The sequence below is a fragment of the Protomyctophum parallelum genome, assembly GCF_964188405.1.
Source record: "Protomyctophum parallelum genome assembly, chromosome: 21".
Classification (NCBI taxonomy): Eukaryota; Metazoa; Chordata; class Actinopteri; order Myctophiformes; family Myctophidae; genus Protomyctophum; species Protomyctophum parallelum.
Window position 1 is genome coordinate 21,812,706 of NC_139713.1, and position 21,451 is coordinate 21,834,156.

Sequence of the window (21,451 nt, forward strand, 5' to 3'; positions counted from 1 at the left end):
GAAGAGACAGAATTGGACTGGGTATCTTGCCTTCCCTTGGCATTGATGTATATGAGAGGTAGACAGCACTCCACCATAAAGCTTTCACCACATGAAGTGTTGACAGGTAGAGTTATGTCTATAGGGCAGAATCTGTATACTGGTGGCCCTACAGATATTGTGGCTGTTGACGAGGCTATAGTAGCCTATTGTAAGCAATTGAATCTCATTGTGAATTCTCTTTCTATGCAGGTGAAAGCGGCGCTTCCGACGCCCTTAGCGAAAGGTGAGAGAACGCATCCGTTCTGGCCTGGCGATTGGATATTCGTGAAAGACTTCAGGAGGCGGCATTGGAATTCTCCAAGGTGGAGAGGGCCATTTGAAGTGCTGTTGACTACACCCACAGCAGTAAAAGTGAAGGAGAGAGTGACGTGGATTCACGCTTCGCATTGCAAGAAGGCTCCAACACCGCAAGATGATGTGGTCGCGGGGAGCGGTGCAGTCAGCGCTGCTGCTGATACCAGTGCTAGTGATGATGTGGATGCTGCAGCTCCATGAAAGTGAGGATGGCTCTGTCACGCCGAGGCAGCAGCGTGACATTCATCACCCCAACTTGGCAATGTCAATGACACTGAGTTTCGCAGTCGAGATGAATTATAGCGATTGCTGGATCTGTCAACATTTGCCTACAAGTGTGGCTGCGCCTTTGTGGATGTCCATTCCGCTTACACGAGAGGAATTGTTGTTTTATAATTGGCAAGATGTAGATGTTAACACTGTTCTATGGAAATTTAACCCTACAGAGAAGTTGCCCAAAGGAGGAAAGATGCCCAATACACCTAATCTATTTGCCCACACATATCAACGTGTAAAGAATAATGTCATTTTCCGGTCTTCATCTACATGTAAGACTATGCCCATTTTGCAGGCCGAAGATGTAAAATACTGCTTCACTACAATACAGCCCAGCAGCGGTAATAGTGTGCTTATAGGTAAGAGTTCTTGTGACAGTGATACTACAATGATAATAGATCTCAGCAATCCTTCCAACTTACCAGAAAAGATTTATGCTGTATGTGGGGCAAAAGCTTACACACGTCTTCCGGCTAATAGTCAAGGATTGTGTTATTTGGCTCATGTTATTCCAATGATTAGGAGAGTAAATATAACAGAAATCCAATCTTTATATTCCCAACACATGAGAAAAGCTATTACTCGTAAGAAGAGGTCACTTTCCTGGTGGCAAAAAGTCCTGGGGGTAGTGATTCCTAGCTATGGAGTGTACAATACGCAAGCGGAGCTTACAGCTCTATCAACTGTCTTAGAGAAGCACATGAATGCATCCGATGACGCCGTATCAGCTTTGGCGACTGAAGTAAATGAAATTAAAACTATAACCTTGCAGAATCGCATGGTTTTGGACGTAATTTTAGCCAGCAAAGGAGGAACTTGTCGAGTTATTGGAACGGAATGTTGCAGTTATGTGTCAGACCCGTCAAAAGCTATTGCTAGACTGCACAATGATACTTTGGCAGGTGTGCAAGAATTACACAAAATCCATGGTGGTGTGGTTTGGGGATTTTTCGAAGGATGGTTCGGTGGTGTGGGGAATACGTGGACGCGTATACTGGTTTTAATTGTCATGACGGTGTTTGTATTCCTGCTTGTGATTTGTGTTATCTCTGCGTGTATTAAAGCAATAATGTCAAGGATTGTGGGTCCCGCTTCTGTAGTAATGCTCCAGTTGGAAGTCCCAGTGGTGCGAGGGTGGGTTCCTCCCTTCTGGGAAGATGATATTGTTTGATTCTATGTGTGTTTTTTTCTTTGGGGTTTCGTGGGATGTTTGTGCCTGAATACCTGTGTATTCTGATGTGTTTTATTGTATATACTATGTTATTGATTTTATGGTTTTATCATGTCGTACGCCATGTGGTGGTCGTTTTCTCTTATGAGATAGGCCGGTGTAGGAATTTTCCCAGAATGTTACGAGATAATGTTATGATAAGGGGTTTTTCGCCTACCCGTACGATATGAGTGAGTGTTTTAAAGTTTAAAAAGGGGGGTATTGTCAAGGAATTTTGGGTTTTTGGGTGTTGTTTAAACAGAAAACACCTCAGGCTAGCTATGTTTATAACTCAGCTGTTGCTGTCCGCCTGAAGGCTATAGCTCTACTCTGTTTATAACTCAGCTGTTGTTTACTGTCTATAATTATAGAAGGTTATTGCTTTATTGTCTTAGACCTGCGTTTGACTTCTCCACCTGTTAGATCAGTGTTTTTCCTAAGACGGTTGGGTAGGGGAGGGTGGAGACTAATGCAGTATATCTAGGCTTCCTGTGCTAATGCAGGCTGTGACACACGGCTGGTTTTTCCATACATGTCATCCTGTACTACTGGTATACATTGACTGTAAGTGTGTGTTTCCTTGCGGTACCTCAATTATATCACTCAAGCTTTAAAACGTTCTCTGCCTCAATTGATTTGTCTCTTCTCTTTACTGAATTGAGTTCCCAATACAGATTTGCATGGACACTACCTGCCGCGGCGCTGCCCGCACTAAATGGTAATCATCACCACCACCATCATCATCACCATCACCACCACCACCACCACCACCACCACCACCACCACCACCACCACCATCATCTGTGCTTTCACAACAGTAATTAACATGCTGCAAGGGGAGCGAGATTAGACACAGAGGAACACAGAGAGCTGCAGGAAGAACCATTCACACAGCAGCCGCCTATAGTCAGTGCATGGTTCCCAAACTTTTTCATGTCTCATTATAGTCTGCACCGCACCCCCCATTTTTAAATATATGCCAAGGACCCCCATAAGAGAAGCTTTCTACAGCTCTAGCAGTGATTTAATGGCATTTCTATCTCTGAGACCCCAATTTATATTGTAAAATCAATGTTAATTTAACTCTGAGAGTGTACACATGGTTCCATTTGTACACTTGGATGTACAGTATGTCCCCATGTGTGTGCGTTTCTATCTTTCCATGGCTAATCTTGCAAAACACTACACCAATCTGTGCCAAATTTCGTGTGCATGCTGCCAGTAAGTAAGGACGTCAATCGCCGAATATTATTCACAATCTGTGAATCCTCTTTTTTAAACATTTATACTGTATATAGGCCTATTTATCTTTTACACACATCTTTCCTAAATATGGAGCCGCATGGAAACGTTAAATATGACCCAAATTGATGCGAGATACTTTGGCGGAGAAATGCACTCCACTGAACTGCAAACATAGTAGCTAGCAACAGATTACACAGGGAAGCCATGCCGTTGTTGGAGCCCATCTAGTTTCTCCTCTCCTCTTTGATTCTCCTCTCTCAGTTTCTCTCTTCTCCTTTTCTCTCCTCTCCTCATACAGTAACTTCTCTCTTTTCTCTCCTCTCCTTCCAATCGCTCCTCTCTTTCCTCCTCTCCTGTCCTGTCCTCCAACTCCCCCACCTTTCGCCTCCCGAGGACGCTGACCAGCAGCAAGGGGAGGGACGTCCCAGTCCCGAACCCTGGGCCCCCGAGCTGCGATTGATATTGTAATGAGACCATTCCCCTCGACATCAACCGCCGCTCCCTCAACTCTTTCCCAGTAAGCCTCTCCACGCTCCACGCCCCGCCAGTGCTCCCAGAGCCCCCGAGCGGCTCGCTCCATTCCGTTTCATCACACATCAAACAGGCCTGACGCGCTCCACACAGGCAGGACGCGGGGACGGCAACATCTGCACAGGGAGGTGCGTGTGCATGTGGAGGGGATACACCGGCCTCCGAAGAAGGAAAGGTGGTGTTTTGGGGGGGGGGGGGGGGACATCGTGCAACAGAGCAGATGTCACCGGGACCCGAACAGCAGGTTGGGGGGAAGGAGGCCGCAGGGAGAGAGACACAGAGTAAGGGACCATGCACTTCGCCACCCACCCAGCAAGCCAAGTCTGCAGAATAGAGAGAGAGAGAGAGAGAGCCCCCCCCCCCCCCCCCCAAGGCTCCCCTTCTCACCTCGCAACCTGGCCCCCCTCCTGTTAGCCCCCTTTGACAGTACAATTAGGTAATTAGTCACCCTCACGCTAATAACCTAATTATTATCTGAGTGTTTTCCTATTGCAAAAAGCCTTGTCCTCCACAGGCGCTCCCTAAGGGTGGCGGTGCATGGGTCCCGGCATGGCGGAGACTCAAGAGCATGAGAGAGACCTCGCTGTCTCGCTGTACGAGTCCCTCTGGCACAGAGAGCGCCATGACTCTCTGATCCATACCAAAAGAACCCCCCCCCCACCCTCCCCTTTAATGGAGACAGAGAGGCCGCTCTTTGGAGAGGGTCAGGGTGGCTCTCACATCCATTAACACCACGACTATTTCATCATGGCTTGGTTGTGGCAGCCAGGAGGCTGCAGGGACTCTGTGATCTTGCCTTCCGCCAAAAGCACAGACACTGACATTTCCCCAGTTAGCGAGAGTGGCAATCAGGAGCGCTCTCTGTCAATGAGTCATCAGAGAGTCGGTTCGTTAGAGAACAGCTGTTGACGTCAGTGCACACTGCCACACGCATTAACCCGATCTGAGGAAGTCAACTTTTTTAATTTCAGTCTTTTTTCCCCCCTCTGTCGGGCTACACTGTTAAACCCTGAGTGCTCATTCATTTAAGAGTGTACAAACGAACGTGTGACAAATGGATAAGTTGACACTGAGGATTTTACTAATGTGTGCTAATGATGTTAATTGATGTTACACATCAACCAACAAAATAAATAAATGTTAATAATAATACAGCAATATCTTTTTTCATACTTGAATTTGTGAGAGTTGTAAAGGAAGATTTCTAGAGTTTCACTGTGTAGTGCATGGTTTTATAAAGAGCATTCATTATTTTAAAACGATATTATACAGTATACAGTTTGTAATAGTTTCATCCATTTGTTGCAAAGAGTTTTGATCACCTGCTACGCACGCAGTGACAGGTGTTGTGTCACCCTCATTATGATTCACATTTATTTTGTCACACGGCGGAGCGTTGCCTGCAAACAGCTGTTTTCCGTGGCAGATTAAATTAGCGTTTGTCCTGAGTCCTGACACACAGGGAAAGGAAACGGTGGTGGTTCTGCAACAAAACACATACAGTATACAGCAACAACCTATTCAAGTCAAGTCACTGTTGAAAATGAGCTAATAGACATCAGAACCGCACACAACACCAATGAGGAATTGGTGCAGACACTACGTTTTAAAGTGCACTCTGGGGGTTGTTATTGAGAAAAAGCCTGACATGGTGTACATGCACGCTTGTATATGAATTAAATTTTTTACAATGAATAAAACATCCTGACTTCATATGCAGGATTTTTTCTCTTTTTTTTACTACGGAGACAAGCGTCTAACCATGAGAGAGAGAGAAAGAGAGAGAGAATTAATGGTTTCAGCCACTAACAATATTTCTCCTCCATAACAAACCATTGCAAATGGATCGCAAGAGTAAGTGCGAGGTATGCAAGAAGGCTTTATTAGATGGAGCTGAATGCATTGCTTTAGCTTGACGCTGAAGTCAGTACACTTTATCACGGTCCAAGTAATGAGAGATAACTTCTGTATCTGCGGGAAGCAGGTCCACCACACCACAACCCCCATGCATTTTTTATCAGCCACAATTACTCAAGAGCTTGTTGATATTTCCCCATTCGTTTCATTGGGGAACATTTGCATCAGATAACCAGAGGCCTGCTGTAGGGCTAACTGAGCGTACGCTACAGTAAATTATAGGTCTCCGACTGTCCAACAACATTCTGGGGGATTTGCTAATGGCCAGGCCGCTCTGCACCGAGAGGTCAGCCAATTCCTTTTGACGTATGGCCTGTTGTCAACTCGCCGCACAGCTTGTGCTTACAGATTCTAGCAAGTTTCGCAGTCCAGTCTTATGAATGCTGATTTATACAGACGGGTAGGTTATGATTTGAACATCAGTCGACTATCCTACAGAGTAGTGAAGCCTAACGCTTACTTTAGCCTAATAACTGTGTACAGTGGCATGAAACAGTGTTACGCTTAATCAATGCTGAAGTCGTTTGAGGGAGATGAATGGCCAAATATCAATCTTTCCCTGACAGGAGAAGCTGGACTGAGGTTGAGTGACAGACAGGCCTCTGCCCCGATCAGGGGGAGGTTTCAGTTCATGCTTTTGGAATTTGTTGTGATTGGCAGGTGGAGAGAGACATTAGGAGGTCCTGGTGGAGCCCTGTGCCGTTTATGCAGATTAACACGTCAAAAAGTACAAATGAATAAATAAACTGGTAAGCACTATCAGGCATTTAGCCTGAGGGGATGGCATCATTACAAGATTAAACAAAATGACTAATCGCAAAACACTTTGCTTCAAAAGTAGAAAAAAGTCAACAGACGCAAATCTAGGGGCTAAAAAGCTAAGTCAACTTAATTATTCAACTTCAGGAAAACAATGCAGTGAATTTATAATTAACTCGCTCACAGAACATAAACGCAGCGTGATGACAGCTGAATCTTTGAACAGAGACGGGCTACTCTAGGCAAGGAAAGCTAAAGGATTACTTTTATTCCTGATGAAAGACAGAGCGATCATCACCTATCCATCCTATTTATACGATGACATGCTGGAGAATCACACAGTTTAGGGGGGAAGGGGGAAAATACCCATTCCAACCAAAAATGGGAATATTGGGCAGGATCACAGAAAAAGCACATATTCCCAAAGCAACCAACCAGCATGAGAGCCAGAGGCAGCAGCCTTCGGGGAATACGTTGGGTCAGTGTAAAGAAGAAAATAACATACAATGAATAAACAAAGCCAATACAAGGTGTTTTTTTTAACACTAAAAAATAAATCCTATTTTCTTTGAAACCCAAATGAGCTGACGTGAGGTCCTCCACCCAATGACGTGTAGCGCGATCAAACAGCCGCGGCGCTGCCCACGAAATGCACCCGGGGAGAGAACACATTCTTAGATGTTTGGCTCTCGAGCCAAAGCTGATGGCTTTTGTTTTTTACTGCTTTTTTTTCCTAAGTAAGCCGGGCAGCAGAGCCATAACCCGAGCTTGAACTTTACCGAGGCCTCCCACCAACTTCACTGTAAACACACCATTTCTCTTAAATTGGTCTAAAGGTGCCCCCTGGTTTCCAAGCCTTTCTCGCTCTCTCCACATGCCTTTGGACAACATCCTCTGTTGACCTTCACACCATGCCGCGGCCCAAACCTCAGCTATTGATTTTTATAACTATCTGTTTACTCCTCGTCTGCACACTTTCCCAGCTGCTTGGCGAGCATTGTTTGCCCCGAGGCGATCAGCAAGGCTCAGCTTGTTCCACTCTTTGATCATCGTTCAGCCAGCGGATTAACATATGCACACTCTCTTCCTCCCTTTGTCACTGAGCGTGATAATAAATCTATGGCCTCTCTCTCTCTATCTCTTTTTCTCCCTCCTTCTCACCATCTCTCTCTCTCCCTCTCTCTCTCCAACGCCCGCTCCAATATGGAACGAGCCATAAATCAATCACCCTGCTTTGTGCGTCTTGTCCGACATGGATGCAAATCACTGAAGGATCTTTGGGTAAAGCTCTGCTTATTAAAACCCCAATGCCTGACTCATTACAGCCCACTCATGCACATGCATGGCGCCAAGACGAACAGCAGGTAGCACGCACAAAATACATGAACATTGCTATGCTGTGCAGGGAACGCTGGAGATAAAGTACAGACAGACGAGATTAACTTAATTCTGCAACTGTTACCAAAAATGTATGTCAGACAAGACATAAATCTGCCAAAAATAAGAGAAGAAAAAAGCTAAATTAAGTTAATTACCGGGTCAGTGCAGGAGGTTGCAGCCCTCTCTGAAACAAGTCTTAATCTGAGGGAGAAAAAAAACTGCACTGTGAGGCCTCTCCTTCATACCTGCCCTTGCTGTGCAATAAGTGTACTAATTAAAGTGGTTTGAGCCTACAGCCACCGCAGTTAGCACACTTAAAGGGCCAAGGCTTCTGGGTAGAGTTCAGAACGCTCCTGATAGGCTATATGGAGTCGGCAAGTAGGCCACTGTGTGTGTGTGTGTGTGTGTGTGTGTGTGTGTGTGTGTGTGTGTGTGTGTGTGTGCGACTGTGCGTGTGTGAGAAAGAGCGAGAAAGAGAGAAGAGGGAGCAGAAAAAGAAGGAGAAAGGACAGAAAGAGAGAAGGAAGAGGAACAAGGAGCGGTGTCTGTGCATGTGCGAGAGAAATAGTGTGCGTGCGTGTGTACTTGAGGTAGACAGGTGACTTTTTTTTTTTTAAACAGCCTATGTGGTTTCTCTAATGACCACTGCAGAGACGTGGCTTCACTCCCCGTTGCCTCGCTTATTTATTACGACCTAATTATATCACCATGTCAGCGAACACAGCCAATATCCTGCCCTAAATGCTATAATGCTCTGGTGGCTGAGCTCGTACTTACAGACCTTATGTTTCAAAGCCATGTACCATTTAACCACAGCTTCTTCTGAGGCGTGAGCGGCCCGGGCTGGAGAGGATATCGCACTTTCTCCACCCGACCTCGCGAACATATATAGTATAGCGCAATGGAGAATGCACAAGGACGAGAGGCGGCGGCACGGTCGGGCAGCATGCAGTGAATAAAAATACAGTAACCACACGAGCCGAGGATTGGCAGCGCATCCGCTTGCAGAGGAGGGGGAGTGGGGGGGTTATACGGGTTCCCCCTCCTCATCAACAGGCTGTTCCGAGTAGTGGGCTGACGAGCTGTACGGCCCACAAGGTGCTGGAGCTGGGGCCCCATTAAAAAACGGAGCCCAGCTTGCAGGAAAGATCCACGTCCTCTCACCTCTGCAAAAAACACACATATACACACACACACGCGAAAACAATCCGATCGCCCCGACAGCAAGACAATCAGCCGTGCGTTGCACAGGGTGAGGTGGCGGTGACCCGCTGTGTCCTGCACAGCAGAGATGAGGCCGCTCCCACACACTGATGAGCACTTTGGCAGACATCAAACAGGCCCGCGGCAGACCTCCCCGTGACCCGCCTTCCGCTGACCTGTCTCTCCTGCTCTCTGCTTTTATTTGAGGTTGATATGGGGAGGACGGATCGGCAAATATCGATCATGGCGCGCTCCATAAAACTTCTCCCTCCAGGTTTGAGAGGTGATTACATGGGGCCCGGGCCCAGCTGATATAGTTTTGTCTCGCACACGTGTGTGTGTGTGTGTGTGTGTAGTACCGTAGTACCGGCGTGTGTACATGCATATCTGTATTTCCTCCGTTTTTTTTGTACTCTGTGTCAACGAACTGAGCAAAGTCTAGGAGGGCAGCCCCTCATATTCTGCAGGTTCAATTAAAGTGAGTTCCTCCAATCATCCAATGGGAGACAGCCGTCTGCAAAACACAGCCACACCCCAGTACGCCGCAGGAAAATGGGTTACAAAGCATGGGGAATAATGCATGTGAATCCCAATCATCGAAATTCAAATGAATTGGATGCATCCCCAACCTTCCCCATTTAATTGTTCTCGTCTGCCTTCTGTCGAGGCCTCAGAACTCACCAATAAGCGGGAAGAGAAAAAAAATGGGCTGCTGTTTCAGAAGCCTTGCATTAGGAATGGGCTGTTATTAATTAAGCTTGTGGGTAGAGTTTTTGACAGCGGCTCCCGAGTGGCAAGCGGTGTGGATCTTGGCGCTGACCTGTCCCTGCGGGGGTAGGCACTGTGTCTTTGAGGTGGGGGTGGGGTGTGTGTGTGTGTGTGTGGGGGGGGGCAGCGGGATGGAGTGGAGTGCAGTGCGGTGGAGGGTTGGTGGGCGGGCGGGCGGGAGAGAGAGAGAGACGGGCGGGGGCTGGCTCCATGCCGACAACCAGGCTTGCCACGTCTGTGTGCCCGCTTTGAAGTGTCACCTTGAGGGAAGAGCCGATGGCCGGGAAACGGGGAGGGCGGGAGCCGCGGCTAGGAGTGGCATGGTTGGCATCGCCAGACATGGCGCTTTAATATTGCATGGGCTCCCGTCCATCTTTCTACACACTCAGGACATTCCTTCTGCTTGATTTAGTTTGAAAGTAGATCTTTGTTTTTTTTTCTCCCCCCCCCCTGCACCCCCCTCTCAACATGCTGTGGCTCAACACCTGTGCTGGGTTTGTGCTCATTCTGGCCTGAACAAATGTCAAGCTCTGCAGTCAGAGGAACTTTAACAACTCCCCACGTTATGAAACCTGACAGCGTTCCGTTTGCTCTCCTGAATGACTGTAGGCTGATGCCCGCTTTATACGTCGCCGTACCACTGGGTCAAGCGCCGGCAAACAGGCGATCGAAAAGCTCACAACGCGTTGCGGCTGCGACGCAATTGTGAGCTTGATTCAGATCAGATCGTAGCTTGTAGATCGCCATACGACGGGGGCACAAATTAGGTCTAGTCTGTGTACGTACTGTCATCATGTCTGTGTACACGTCTATATTGATCATCCTATATACAAACACACCATTGTGATTGAAATAGTACATTCATTTCAAAGTTGTGTTCTGCATCAGAAGTCTGCATGGCTACAGGAATAATATCTTTAGTGCAGATTTTAGTAAATGTCCATTCTGGTGATCTTAATTGCTAACCGCAACTAGATCATTTCCCCCAAATGGCCTCGTCCTCTTGTGAAAACTAAGGCATATCATTAGCGAGGGAAGAACATTATCCTTTCTTCTTTATTATTTTATCATTTCTTTACAGTCGTACCAAGTCTCGCCTGTCCTGCTGCCAAGGCAGTTATATAGCACAGCAGTGTATATCAAGCAGTAGCACAGTGTTGGTTTGAGGGAATGCAGGAAGGGAGCTTTATCAGCAGAGGCTAAAGGAAAGAGGTGTTTTGAAGTGAGGAAAATGTATTAAGAAAAATAACACTCACACACACTTTCTACCCACTTGAACAACCGGCCCAGTTCACAAATAGCAGTTTTAACTCCCCTGATTAGCACTGACATCTGCAGCCTTTCATCTTTTCCACCATCTTGTTTTTTTAATCTGATTAACCCAAACGGGCATCCTTTAATGGCCTCTTTTTTTTTCCTTATTTTTTTTTTTTTTAGGGAAAGCTGAAAGAGGAAAGATAATTAAAATAATTAAACCACAGGGACTGGTCCGTGCATGCTCATCTCATCTTGTCTTTTCTTTTCTTCTTTCTCTCCTTTAAGTTTTGAATCTGCTTTGCTTACTGATTCAAGCAAGAGAGAGAGAGAGAGAGAGAGAGAGAGAGAGAGAGGGGGGTGGGGGTTGTATGAAAGTGTATGTGTAGGAGAGAGGGAGAGAGAGAGACAGAGAGAGAGAGAGAGAGAGAGAGAGAGAGACAGAAGACTCATCATCCTCGTTTAATTGCATTAAGTAGACTCTCGAAGGTCCAATTTCTCCCTCCAAAACCAGCAGTCAATGTAGGATCTGATGTTTAGGTGCATAACAGGCATGTAAACGTGGTGGTGCATGGTGGGGGAGGGAGGGAGGGCGCGTTTATAAACAGACTTAATATAGTGAATATTTATTTAGTCTATTTCAGTGTGTTTTGCATAAGGCCTTAGATTTAAAAAAAAGGGGGGGAAAAGTATCCTCTTTAATGATTATTTATTCATGGTCTTTTAAGCTTTTAATGAGGACAAATGAAGCCGTTTGCCAGAGTGTCAGTATGTAGTATGTGTACCAAAAATTATTCTTGTTTTAGCATCTTCGTTTGCATCGTGCTCCATGAGGAATAAACACTAACGTTTAAATAAAACTAAGATTTTGGTGCAACTAAGACAGTAACTCTATCACTTTTGACTTGATTCTGCATGAATACAGGATTTACAATACATTCTGATGAGACTCACTGACGATGCTTTAGTAAAATGTATCATTTTAAAATGTTTCTCTTGCTTTTAAGTGACTAATGCAGATAATTGTAACACAATAATTGTGTAATGTGAGCTAATCACAATCACCAACAAAACTGAGTGACTGCACAAGCATTATATAATATAGCCTATAAGTATAATGACTCAATGGGGGCCTTGGGGGGAGACGAGGCAGGAGGGGATTGGTCAGTTCATGTATTTGTTCTGTTTTTAGTTGTGTTGTATTCTTAACTTAGGCCTTTTTAACTTGTAGCTATTGTATTATTTTTTTACTGCATTCTACTTCTACTGATTTTTTACATGTTCATCATGCTTCTTTTTATTCTGTATGTATTGCACTGGAGCTGTTGGACAAAACTAATTTCCTTCGGGATTAATAAAGTATCTACACACACACACACACACACACACACACACACACACGTTCTGTTCCTACCAATTAGGAAGATTGGAAGTATAGTTATGCATAAAATATAGCAACTTTATCAATCACTGACCATGAGAAACTTTACAAATGTATGCTCCTTTATATTAATTATTCACCCCTATATGTTACTTATTCTCATTCATATGAACATGGGTGTCGTATGCTTTGTAATTGTACCCTTTACAGTACACTTCTACAGTGCGCTGAAAAAAGTAGGCTATCTAAGTTAGATTTTTGCATTAAACATAGGTATACATATCTCGAATATTATAATTACATATCTTCAGATAAATTCAAACTTTACTTCTTGTCAAAAGAATGCGATGAATTATTGCATGAGGGTTTTCTGACATTCTCCTCAGAGCGCAGTGCTAACTTTACATAGCATTGTCTCCTCCGCTACTACACTTGTCACTTTCTCTCATTCAGATCATTTTCATAGTGCTTCATTTCAAGTTGGCAAAAAGGGGGAAGAATCCCTTTGCTGGAAATACTTAAGATTTATATTTAAAATTTCATGAAATCTTTGAGAACATTGAGGAGCAATTTCACATTTGCACTGACATCTAATTTCTCAAGTAGATTCTGAAAGCACAAATTGCCAAGGATTCCCTATGTGCCCAATTAACCTGCATCAATTTCCTTGACCCTGCGGAATGCTGGTAAATTAATCATACCACTTTTTCCCCCCCGTCTCTCTCGTGAAATACATATGCACGCGTTTGATAAACTAATCATACTTGGTCGGTTATACTCACAAAAATGATTCAGTCCCCGGAAGCAGTGTGTCAGACCCAGCGGCGTGGCCCAGGGAATGGTGTCATGAAACACACACACACACACACACACACACACACACACACACACACACACACACACACACACACACACACACACACACGGCCTACACGTGTCATTTTCTTGCCGAGATTAGCGATTAATTAAGGCAACAAGCCACTTGACTGTCTGTCTAAAAAGCACTTTCAGGGGCAGTTCACTGACTGCTGTCAATGCATTCTAGCTGGTGCTCTGTAGGCCAGGCTAGTGCAATCATGTCAATATTGATTGGCAAAACGCCGCATAACAAGACTTCTCTTGCATCATGAATATTTTCATCATGTTTTGACCTTACAGAAGGCAGTAACACTGCAATAGCCTAAGGAGTTGTTATCTTCAATCAACTATGTAACACTTAACACACCATCAACTGCCTTACCTGTTGATACAGTAGCAGCAAAGCTACAATTGTGCTGTTCTTTGGAACAACAGTGCACTCTAGTGGTATAGACGTGAATAGACATGACGCTGAGATTGTGGGGACAAGACCAGAAACAAATTGTTGCTCTCTTTGTAAGTAGCTTCGTGGAGTTTGGCGTTTTAGTTAAAGGTCCGCTGACACGCCCCGAAATTAATATGGGTGGTACAGCACATCACGTGGTCTGACTGAAAACAGTTTGAAATTGTTTGAGACAGGGCTACGGCGCGCCGCGCTAGCAACAAGTGGCTGCTAGCTAGCTCAGGCTAGCGTTTTTGACGGTACATTTAGGTCATTTTGGCTATAAATGAAATTGAAAAAAAATATTTTTTCGCTCTAAAATATTCGTTACAATGACATTGAGTTGACGTGTAAGTTTGAGGGGATACTATTGCATACTCGCAATATCGCGTGATGAGTTCCAGAGAGCTGGGATGCAGCTCTCTGTAACCCCGCTAACATGGCCTCAAATTCAGCCTTGTGCAGAGCCCTGTTCACAGGTTCACTGCCTGTCATATAGTGCTTCTACCCGGGGCAGTGGGGCACTGCTGCCGGCTCAAGTAACCTGACCGCTCTCTCTCTCTCTCTCTCACACACACACACACACACACACACACACACGCTCTCTCTCACACACACCGATATGGGGGGGCAGTCTCTCTCTCTCTCTCTCTATCTCGCACACACACACACACACACACACTGCGTCTTGCATCAGCGCGCATACGGAGTGCCTTACGCGGGTGCAGTACTTAGTTTAGACAGTTTTTGGTTTAGACTAGTCATTGGTTAGTCATTAGTCCTACATCTACAACCTATCTCAAACCCTCACCCTAAACCTAACCTCCCACGAGGCAGCACACCTAAACCTAACCGTAACCCATGTCTAACCAATGCTATGTCTAACCAAAGTATGCCTCCCCCTTACGCACCGCAATTCTCTCCCTCCGTATCTCTCTCTCTCTCTCTCTCCCTCTCCCTCTCTCTCTCCCTCTCTCTCTCTCTCTCTCTCTCTCTCTCTCTCTCTAATAATAATAAAACGCATCACAGCGCGACAACTTGTGAAGATTAGATATATTCGAAGAAACTAGCATGTATGGAACCACTGGAAAAAATAACAAGTATCCGTGCGCAACTTGGAGGTCTCCAATAGCCACACTCAGAAGGCATGTGATGTCTTCGTCACCACCAGAAGTATAATGAAACTTTCATCTCATTAATCATTGACATAGCGTTATGTAGGCTATAATGATCAACTTGTGGGTGATTCGTGTAATAATAAATATCGCTATGATGAATTCAAGCCTGGTTGTCCGAGCCGAGTTGAGGCATAGTCTTGCGGACGAGATCATGAGCCTCCGGGGGACTGGGCAGTGGGCATGTGTATACTATACACACACACACACACACACACACACACACACACACACACACACACACACACACACATGTACACACACATGCAATGGCACGGAATCTGCCTCTGGCATCTATAGCTCTCTCCCCCGCTGACATGCACTATAGCCACGGCTAAAAGTTGACAGGTTGAGTACACAATACACGTAGGCTACACACACCGCCCCGGTTGTCCGAATGCCTCTCTCTCTCTCTTCGGGCATACACTCACTGAGCCGTCAGCCAAATAAATATACGTAATTCTCATAGATATATCCACCATCCATATATGTGAATGAACTGTATCTGTCTGTGGGCAGGCATATGCCCACATATGAATACATGTGTGTGTGTGTGTGTGTGTGTGTGTGTGTGTGTGTGTGTGTACACGTGTGCGTGTACGTGTGTGTGTGTGTGTGTAGCTGTGTAGTGTGTACACAGACACATGCCCAGTTCAATATGCGCCGGGGACCATAGAGGCTATACGTTCCCCGTGTGTGCAGCCTGCATGACCACTGACCAGAAGAGGCTCAGTGCCCCGGCGGTGAGAGGGGCATTTTGTCATGCGGAGCGACGCGGCGATAAATCATCATAGCTATATTGATTATTACAATGAACAAGCATAAACACACAGTTCACTTGAACAATGTTGTGGTAGCTATTTGAAGACGGATATGCATTTTAGCCCGGTGCAGTGCCGCTACTCAACCTGTGAGAAGGGCTGAGTGTATGCCGTGGCTGAGTGCATGTCAGCGGGGGAGACCGAGAGAGATGGCCGGGGAAATTCGCCCGGTGCAGTGCCGCTACTCAACCTGTGAGAAGGGCTGAGTGTATGCCGTGGCTGAGTGCATGTCAGCGGGGGAGACCGAGAGAGATGGCCGGGGAAATTCGCCCGGTGCAGTGCCGCTACTCAACCTGTGAGAAGGGCTGAGTGTATGCCGTGGCTGAGTGCATGTCAGCGGGGGAGACCGAGAGAGATGGCCGGGGAAATTAGCGAAATTGCGAATATGCAACAGTTTACCCTCAAACTTACACGTCAACTCAATGTCATTCTAACGAATATTTTAGAGCGAAAAAATATTTTTTTTCAATTACATTTATAGGAAATATGACTCTAAATGTGACACCAAAATAGTAGCATAAGTTGCTATGCTACTACGGCCACCAAGCCCGGCGAGCCCGCATAGAAGTCGATGGAGAAAGCTTGTCACAGTCTGACGTCACAATCATGATAGCATTGTTTGATATCCTTTATTAGCTCCCGAGGGGCGTGTCAGCGGGCCTTTAAGATACTACTGCTCTTCTTGTTCTAGAATAAATGTAGCCTTTTTATATACCGTATAATTCCAAATATATATAAAGTAGCCAGGGCTATTTTATTGTGAATATTATTGCAAGATATTTGTTTCATTGCCATAATGACACCAATATTTCTTAAAGAACAGATGGCCATGGCCATTGACTCTTGAATGTAAATGTCTTTTTCTGTGTGGTTCTTTTCTATTTTGTCATGTTGTTCATTCCACCATATAACTCTAGGTGACATGAATTCAGCTTGAATTCCAGACACTCATGCTGATGAGCTCATGACTGCTCGGTGTCATGAGCAGCCAAAAATTAAAGTATTACTATAATAATATATCGCTCCCGGATGGAAACCTTATCCAAAATGTTTACTTTCTGCTTTCCAATGGATGCAATGGAGTTATAAGATATGCTTTTTAGTTCATACTTTTCATGGACCAAAAAACAGATTGACTGTGTCCACAAACTACAAACTACTACTATTAAAAATATTTACAACACATATCAGCTTGTAGCCTTCATCAGGGTTAAGCGTGTTGTTGAATATTTCCTTTAACAACTAAACCTCATTAAAATAATCAAATAACTTAATTCTGCATTCAACCTATCCTGACTGTTCAGTGGTACACTGGTACTACCCTTAAAACTGGTGTAACTGAGGGCGGTTAACCTAAAAAACAAATCAACAGTTGAATTGTAGTGCAAAACATTGAAGACGATCTTTATTGTTCACAGTTAAACACAAGCAACTGCTTTAAGAACTTCCTTTTTTTTTTGCCTTTTTGTCCTAAATCCTCCAGCTCCAAGTGGAGACCTGGTTTTCAAACTGTGCATTCAGTTAGCACTGATTGTACCATCTGACTTGGTTTGCTGTAGTTACTATGGTTGGCATTTACAGTGGATTGTTGAACATGCTTTAGATAGCGAGGCAGAAGGAAATGACAGCAGTAGGTTCCCAGTGGACAACAGGATTTAGGCCACTTTCAAAAGATGAGTTTACTGTATATAATATAATACTTTACTTTTAAAAGCATAATGAGGCCGTTTGAACCGATGAAAATTAGTTTTCTTTCAATTTCTCAAGAGTGCAAATTACTCCGTCAGAATGCAATATCAGCTTGGCACTTTGAAAATATCAGCTGGTACATTTAAACTAAAAAAAGAAAAGAAAAAGAAAATGCTGCTCAGTAGCCTATAGTTTGAGAGAATGTAAACTGTTACTACCGATGTCTGATTTCAATTAGATATGTAACTGTGTGCACCCGTTATTGTTCAAGCAGTACCGGGATAAAGGTTGGATAAAAAAAAAGAAAACATGAAGGAATAGAAAACACCAGGAATGCATAAAAAGAAAATCCTAAAATGTCATACACATTCCTGTGAAACACAAGTATGACCAGTCATAAATAAGACACACTCATAGCTGTCTGAGCAGTCGCAAACAATCACACATTCTCTCTCAAACAATCACACATTCTCTCAAACAATCGCAGTCTCTCTCAAACAATCACTCTCTCAATCACACATTCTCTCTCAATCAATCACACAGTCTCTCTCAAACAATCACATTCTCTCTTGCAGACACATATATACGTTATATATATTACTATGGAATGAAAGTGTACACAGTAAAAATAAAGTGTTCATTAAACGTTAAATTAACACTTTTTTACCGTGCACTGTATATGACCTTTTTCGTATGGAAATGCAGGTAGGCCTAGGCCAGGTTTGCTCCAACTCCAACTTTGCTACATACTCACTGTACTATCCTACTTTCATGTGTACAGTAAAATCCTGAGTGTTCGTTTAATTCTGACAGTGTCAAATCTAACCAGTGTACAAATCAAACTAAATGGACCCTTTACGGGTGCATGTGTGTACATTAAATTAGCTACGTGAATTCTAGCATCCGTACTCTGTGCACGTCATAATAGTTGGAACATTCAGAAGAAATGGGTGAAAAATAAACAAAATATAGCAGATCTACAGTATAAGCTCACAATACAACTACGCATTGTGAGCTTATAGATCGGCGAAAAGATTTGGTGTAGTAGTGGAAAAAGCAGGACACCAAGTATAGACCCTTGGGAGACCCGGTCTCCCATAAGCCTAAGGGGCTTAAGAGGTTGAACTACTTACTAACACTCAGGACTTTACTGTGCAACACTGGTACATATACCCACAAGGGCCTTATCGTTATCAACTACATATTTTTTCTTTAAGGGTGAGAAGATTAATCAAATAATTGAGCAATGTTTTCAAATGTTTAGCGATGCATCTATCATGTAACAATGTCTAATATTTGCTAATTACAACTTCACCAAAATGTGAAGGCTTGTCTTTGTTCAAAGTTATTGTTTCATCATCATATTGTAACATGGGATAATATTTCTTGCTGCTGGGTAAATATTAAGCTAGTTGTCTTGTCTGTTTTGGTTTAGATAACTTATGATGAGCATTTGTCATTTATTCTTTTAAATACTACATAAATTTCACTGGCATTTTATGGTCTTGACTCTAAATTAATCACATCGCAATATCAGTGGAGAAATAAACAAAATTATTGTCAAGACAAGCGACAACAAGCGACTCCGTTGTGCGAAGAAGCATCAATTGGGCTGTAATGATACTGATAAAAAGGCTCACATACTATGGGTGTCTGTCTCTTTGAGCAGCTTAAGGCCAGACTCGCATTTACACCCAGCATTAACATGCATTTCATATCAAGGCCAGATATATGATGCATGTTAACAGCAGGGGTAAGAGTGGCCTGAGAGATTCCTTCTCCCTAGCGGTCAGACATTTTTATTGTCACATTTCTCTTCAGGGGAATGAAATCAGTTGAACCAGGAAGTGTGAAATCCTGTTGTCCACTCCAGGGAATGGAACAAATAACACTGAATTCAGTAAGAGGTGTTGACCTGTACTCTCTTGCTGATCTACGCTTGTAGGTCTACCTCCAACCTTCCACCATATACTTCTCCCGTCTCCCCCCTCTCCCCATCTCAGTTGTGTCTCTAAAACATCATTTATACTCCATTGCGCGAGGTTGTCACTTGCCAAAAATAACTAACTTCAAGCTAACAACAACGCGTCACATCGAGACACGTCGTTAGCTTCTAGATCAGTTCTTTTTGGTGAGAGACCATCGTACTATGGAGTATAAATTATGCTTAACTGTGCTCGTGATGGGTCTCATCGTAGTCCATGATTCTTAACTGCTGCTGCTGCCTGGGTCGCGTTGCGCCCGCCGTAAGCCTCCCTCCACCAGGCCCGGCCCCAGCCTTCCTTCTGGGGCTGTCCTGGTTGGAGGAGGCCCTCGGCTTGGCTTCAGACTCCTTGCTGGACACAGTGTAAGGGCTCCCCTGGGCAGCGGGAGCAGAGGAAGGGGCATGGGCCTGGGCTGGAGTGAGGGCAGAGACTGGGGTGTGTATATGTGCTGGTTTGGGGGCGGGGCTTGCAGGGGCGGGGCTCCCTGGGCAGCGTGGTTCCACGCACAGCTCAGTCTTCAGGCTGTGGGCGAGGCCGGCCAGACGCGGCGCCGGTGGCTGCTGCTCCTCCTCGTCACACTGGCTCTCACTCTTGTTGCGGAACAGCTCCCGCGCCCGCATGCCCAGGAAACTCTTGGTGCTGGGGTAGGAGCCCACGGTGAGGGGCGCGTCTGAAGGAGGGTGGCCCAGGGCCAGGTGGTTGCCATGGGGACAGGACAGAGACGGCTCCACCAGAAGGGGCATGGGAGCATCTTGGCTACCGTTGATAGAGTTTACCGTCGTCTTGGAGGGGTTGGTCGCCTTGGGTTGCCCGGGCGATAAAGTGCTGCCATTGCCCCGAGGAGACCTGTGAGGCGGTCTTTCGTCAAACTCCTCGTTGGCATTGGTTTTCATTGGTCCGTCTGGCATCATGACGCTGTGGAAAATGACAGTAGTAGAATTATTTATCACAATATTTTTCTATAAATATTTGTATTTATTTAAGCACAGTGTAAAGGCAGGAAAAGTGATGGGGAGAGAGGGGGAGAGACATGCGACAGGTCTCCAGCCCGCATCGAACAGGGGTCCCTGTGATAGGATCTTTTCGTGACAGACATTATGACAATTAAACACAGCTGAAGGCAATAACATTTATTGTGAGTGTTTCATTTAGGTGTGACAGCATGTACAGCTCCTGTACCGTTAACGTCATGCTGGCACACAGAAATCGGCTAAATGAATCACACCCACAGCTAAGTAAATCACACCCACAATTAATGTTATTACTTTCAGCTGCGTTTACCCATCAAAAAGGTACCGGTCACACATAAGCATCGGAAAGGGAGTAGCCAACGCATTCCGAAGTGTTGCACGTGTCAATTACGTGTTGTTGGCACTGTGGGCAGTGCCTATGCTTCTGACGCACATGTGTGACTGTGTCCTTATGAGCAAAGCAAGTTACAGTCTCACCAAAGCCTGGTTCAGGGACAAGTGCAATAAAAATGAAGATGAACATGTTGGGGCGCCGATAGCCAAGTGGTTAAGGCGAAATGCTCCGACGCCTAACGGTGGGTTCCGGGTTCGATTCCCAAGCCCGGCAGACATGTGCTGCATGTCACACACCCAGACTATCTCTCCCTCTTCCCAGTCACTTTACACAACAGTACCTGTAAGACGCCCTGAGGGCGAGAAGCGGTTGCGTGCACTCATCCGCAGACTGCTGGCACTTTGGCATGGGGTCAGATCAGATCAACAATTCTGTACTGGCCATATATGGAGTGTCTTGAGTGTACAGGGTTTGATGAGGTCAGATCAACATATGGAATGTCAGAACAGGTCAGCTCCATATATGGAGATCTAAGGGTGGCAGCGAGGGCAGTGTCTTGAGTGTTTGATGAGGGCCCAGGTAGGGCCGGGGCCATTGGTGGCCTTACATATGTTTCAAAAACGGGCCTTGAGCCTCCAGGGGCCTCCCGATTAAAAAAATATATATTAAAAAAGTAATAATTATTATTATTTGTAGTAGTAGTAGGCTAGTCATAGGGACTTTAAGCAACGACTGTTTTCAGGACGGCTCCGCTAGGCGAAACTACATGCGCTGGACATGATCAGCAGTGGAAAGAGGAAAGTGCTGGAGCAATCTATTATTCTAAAACCGTTTTAATAAACATGGCTAATATGACATATGGTATTAGTGTTATTTCTTCATTCAGAACATGCCAACACATTACACGGCATAAGAG

General features: G+C 45.0%; 1 protein-coding gene across 2 annotated transcripts in view; it reads right to left on the bottom strand.

Moving 5' to 3' along the window:
• Nucleotides 1-16,933: 16,933 nt before the first annotated feature.
• Nucleotides 16,934-21,451, bottom strand: part of tsc1b (TSC complex subunit 1b) — a 38,804-nt gene continuing 34,286 nt past the window's right edge. For both annotated transcript variants that reach the window (XM_083793732.1, XM_083793731.1), the window contains exon 22: nucleotides 16,934-20,145. In XM_083793732.1, the coding sequence (XP_083649858.1) occupies nucleotides 19,413-20,145 (733 nt within the window). In that variant the 3' untranslated portion in view covers nucleotides 16,934-19,412. The remainder of the gene's footprint in view (nucleotides 20,146-21,451) is intronic.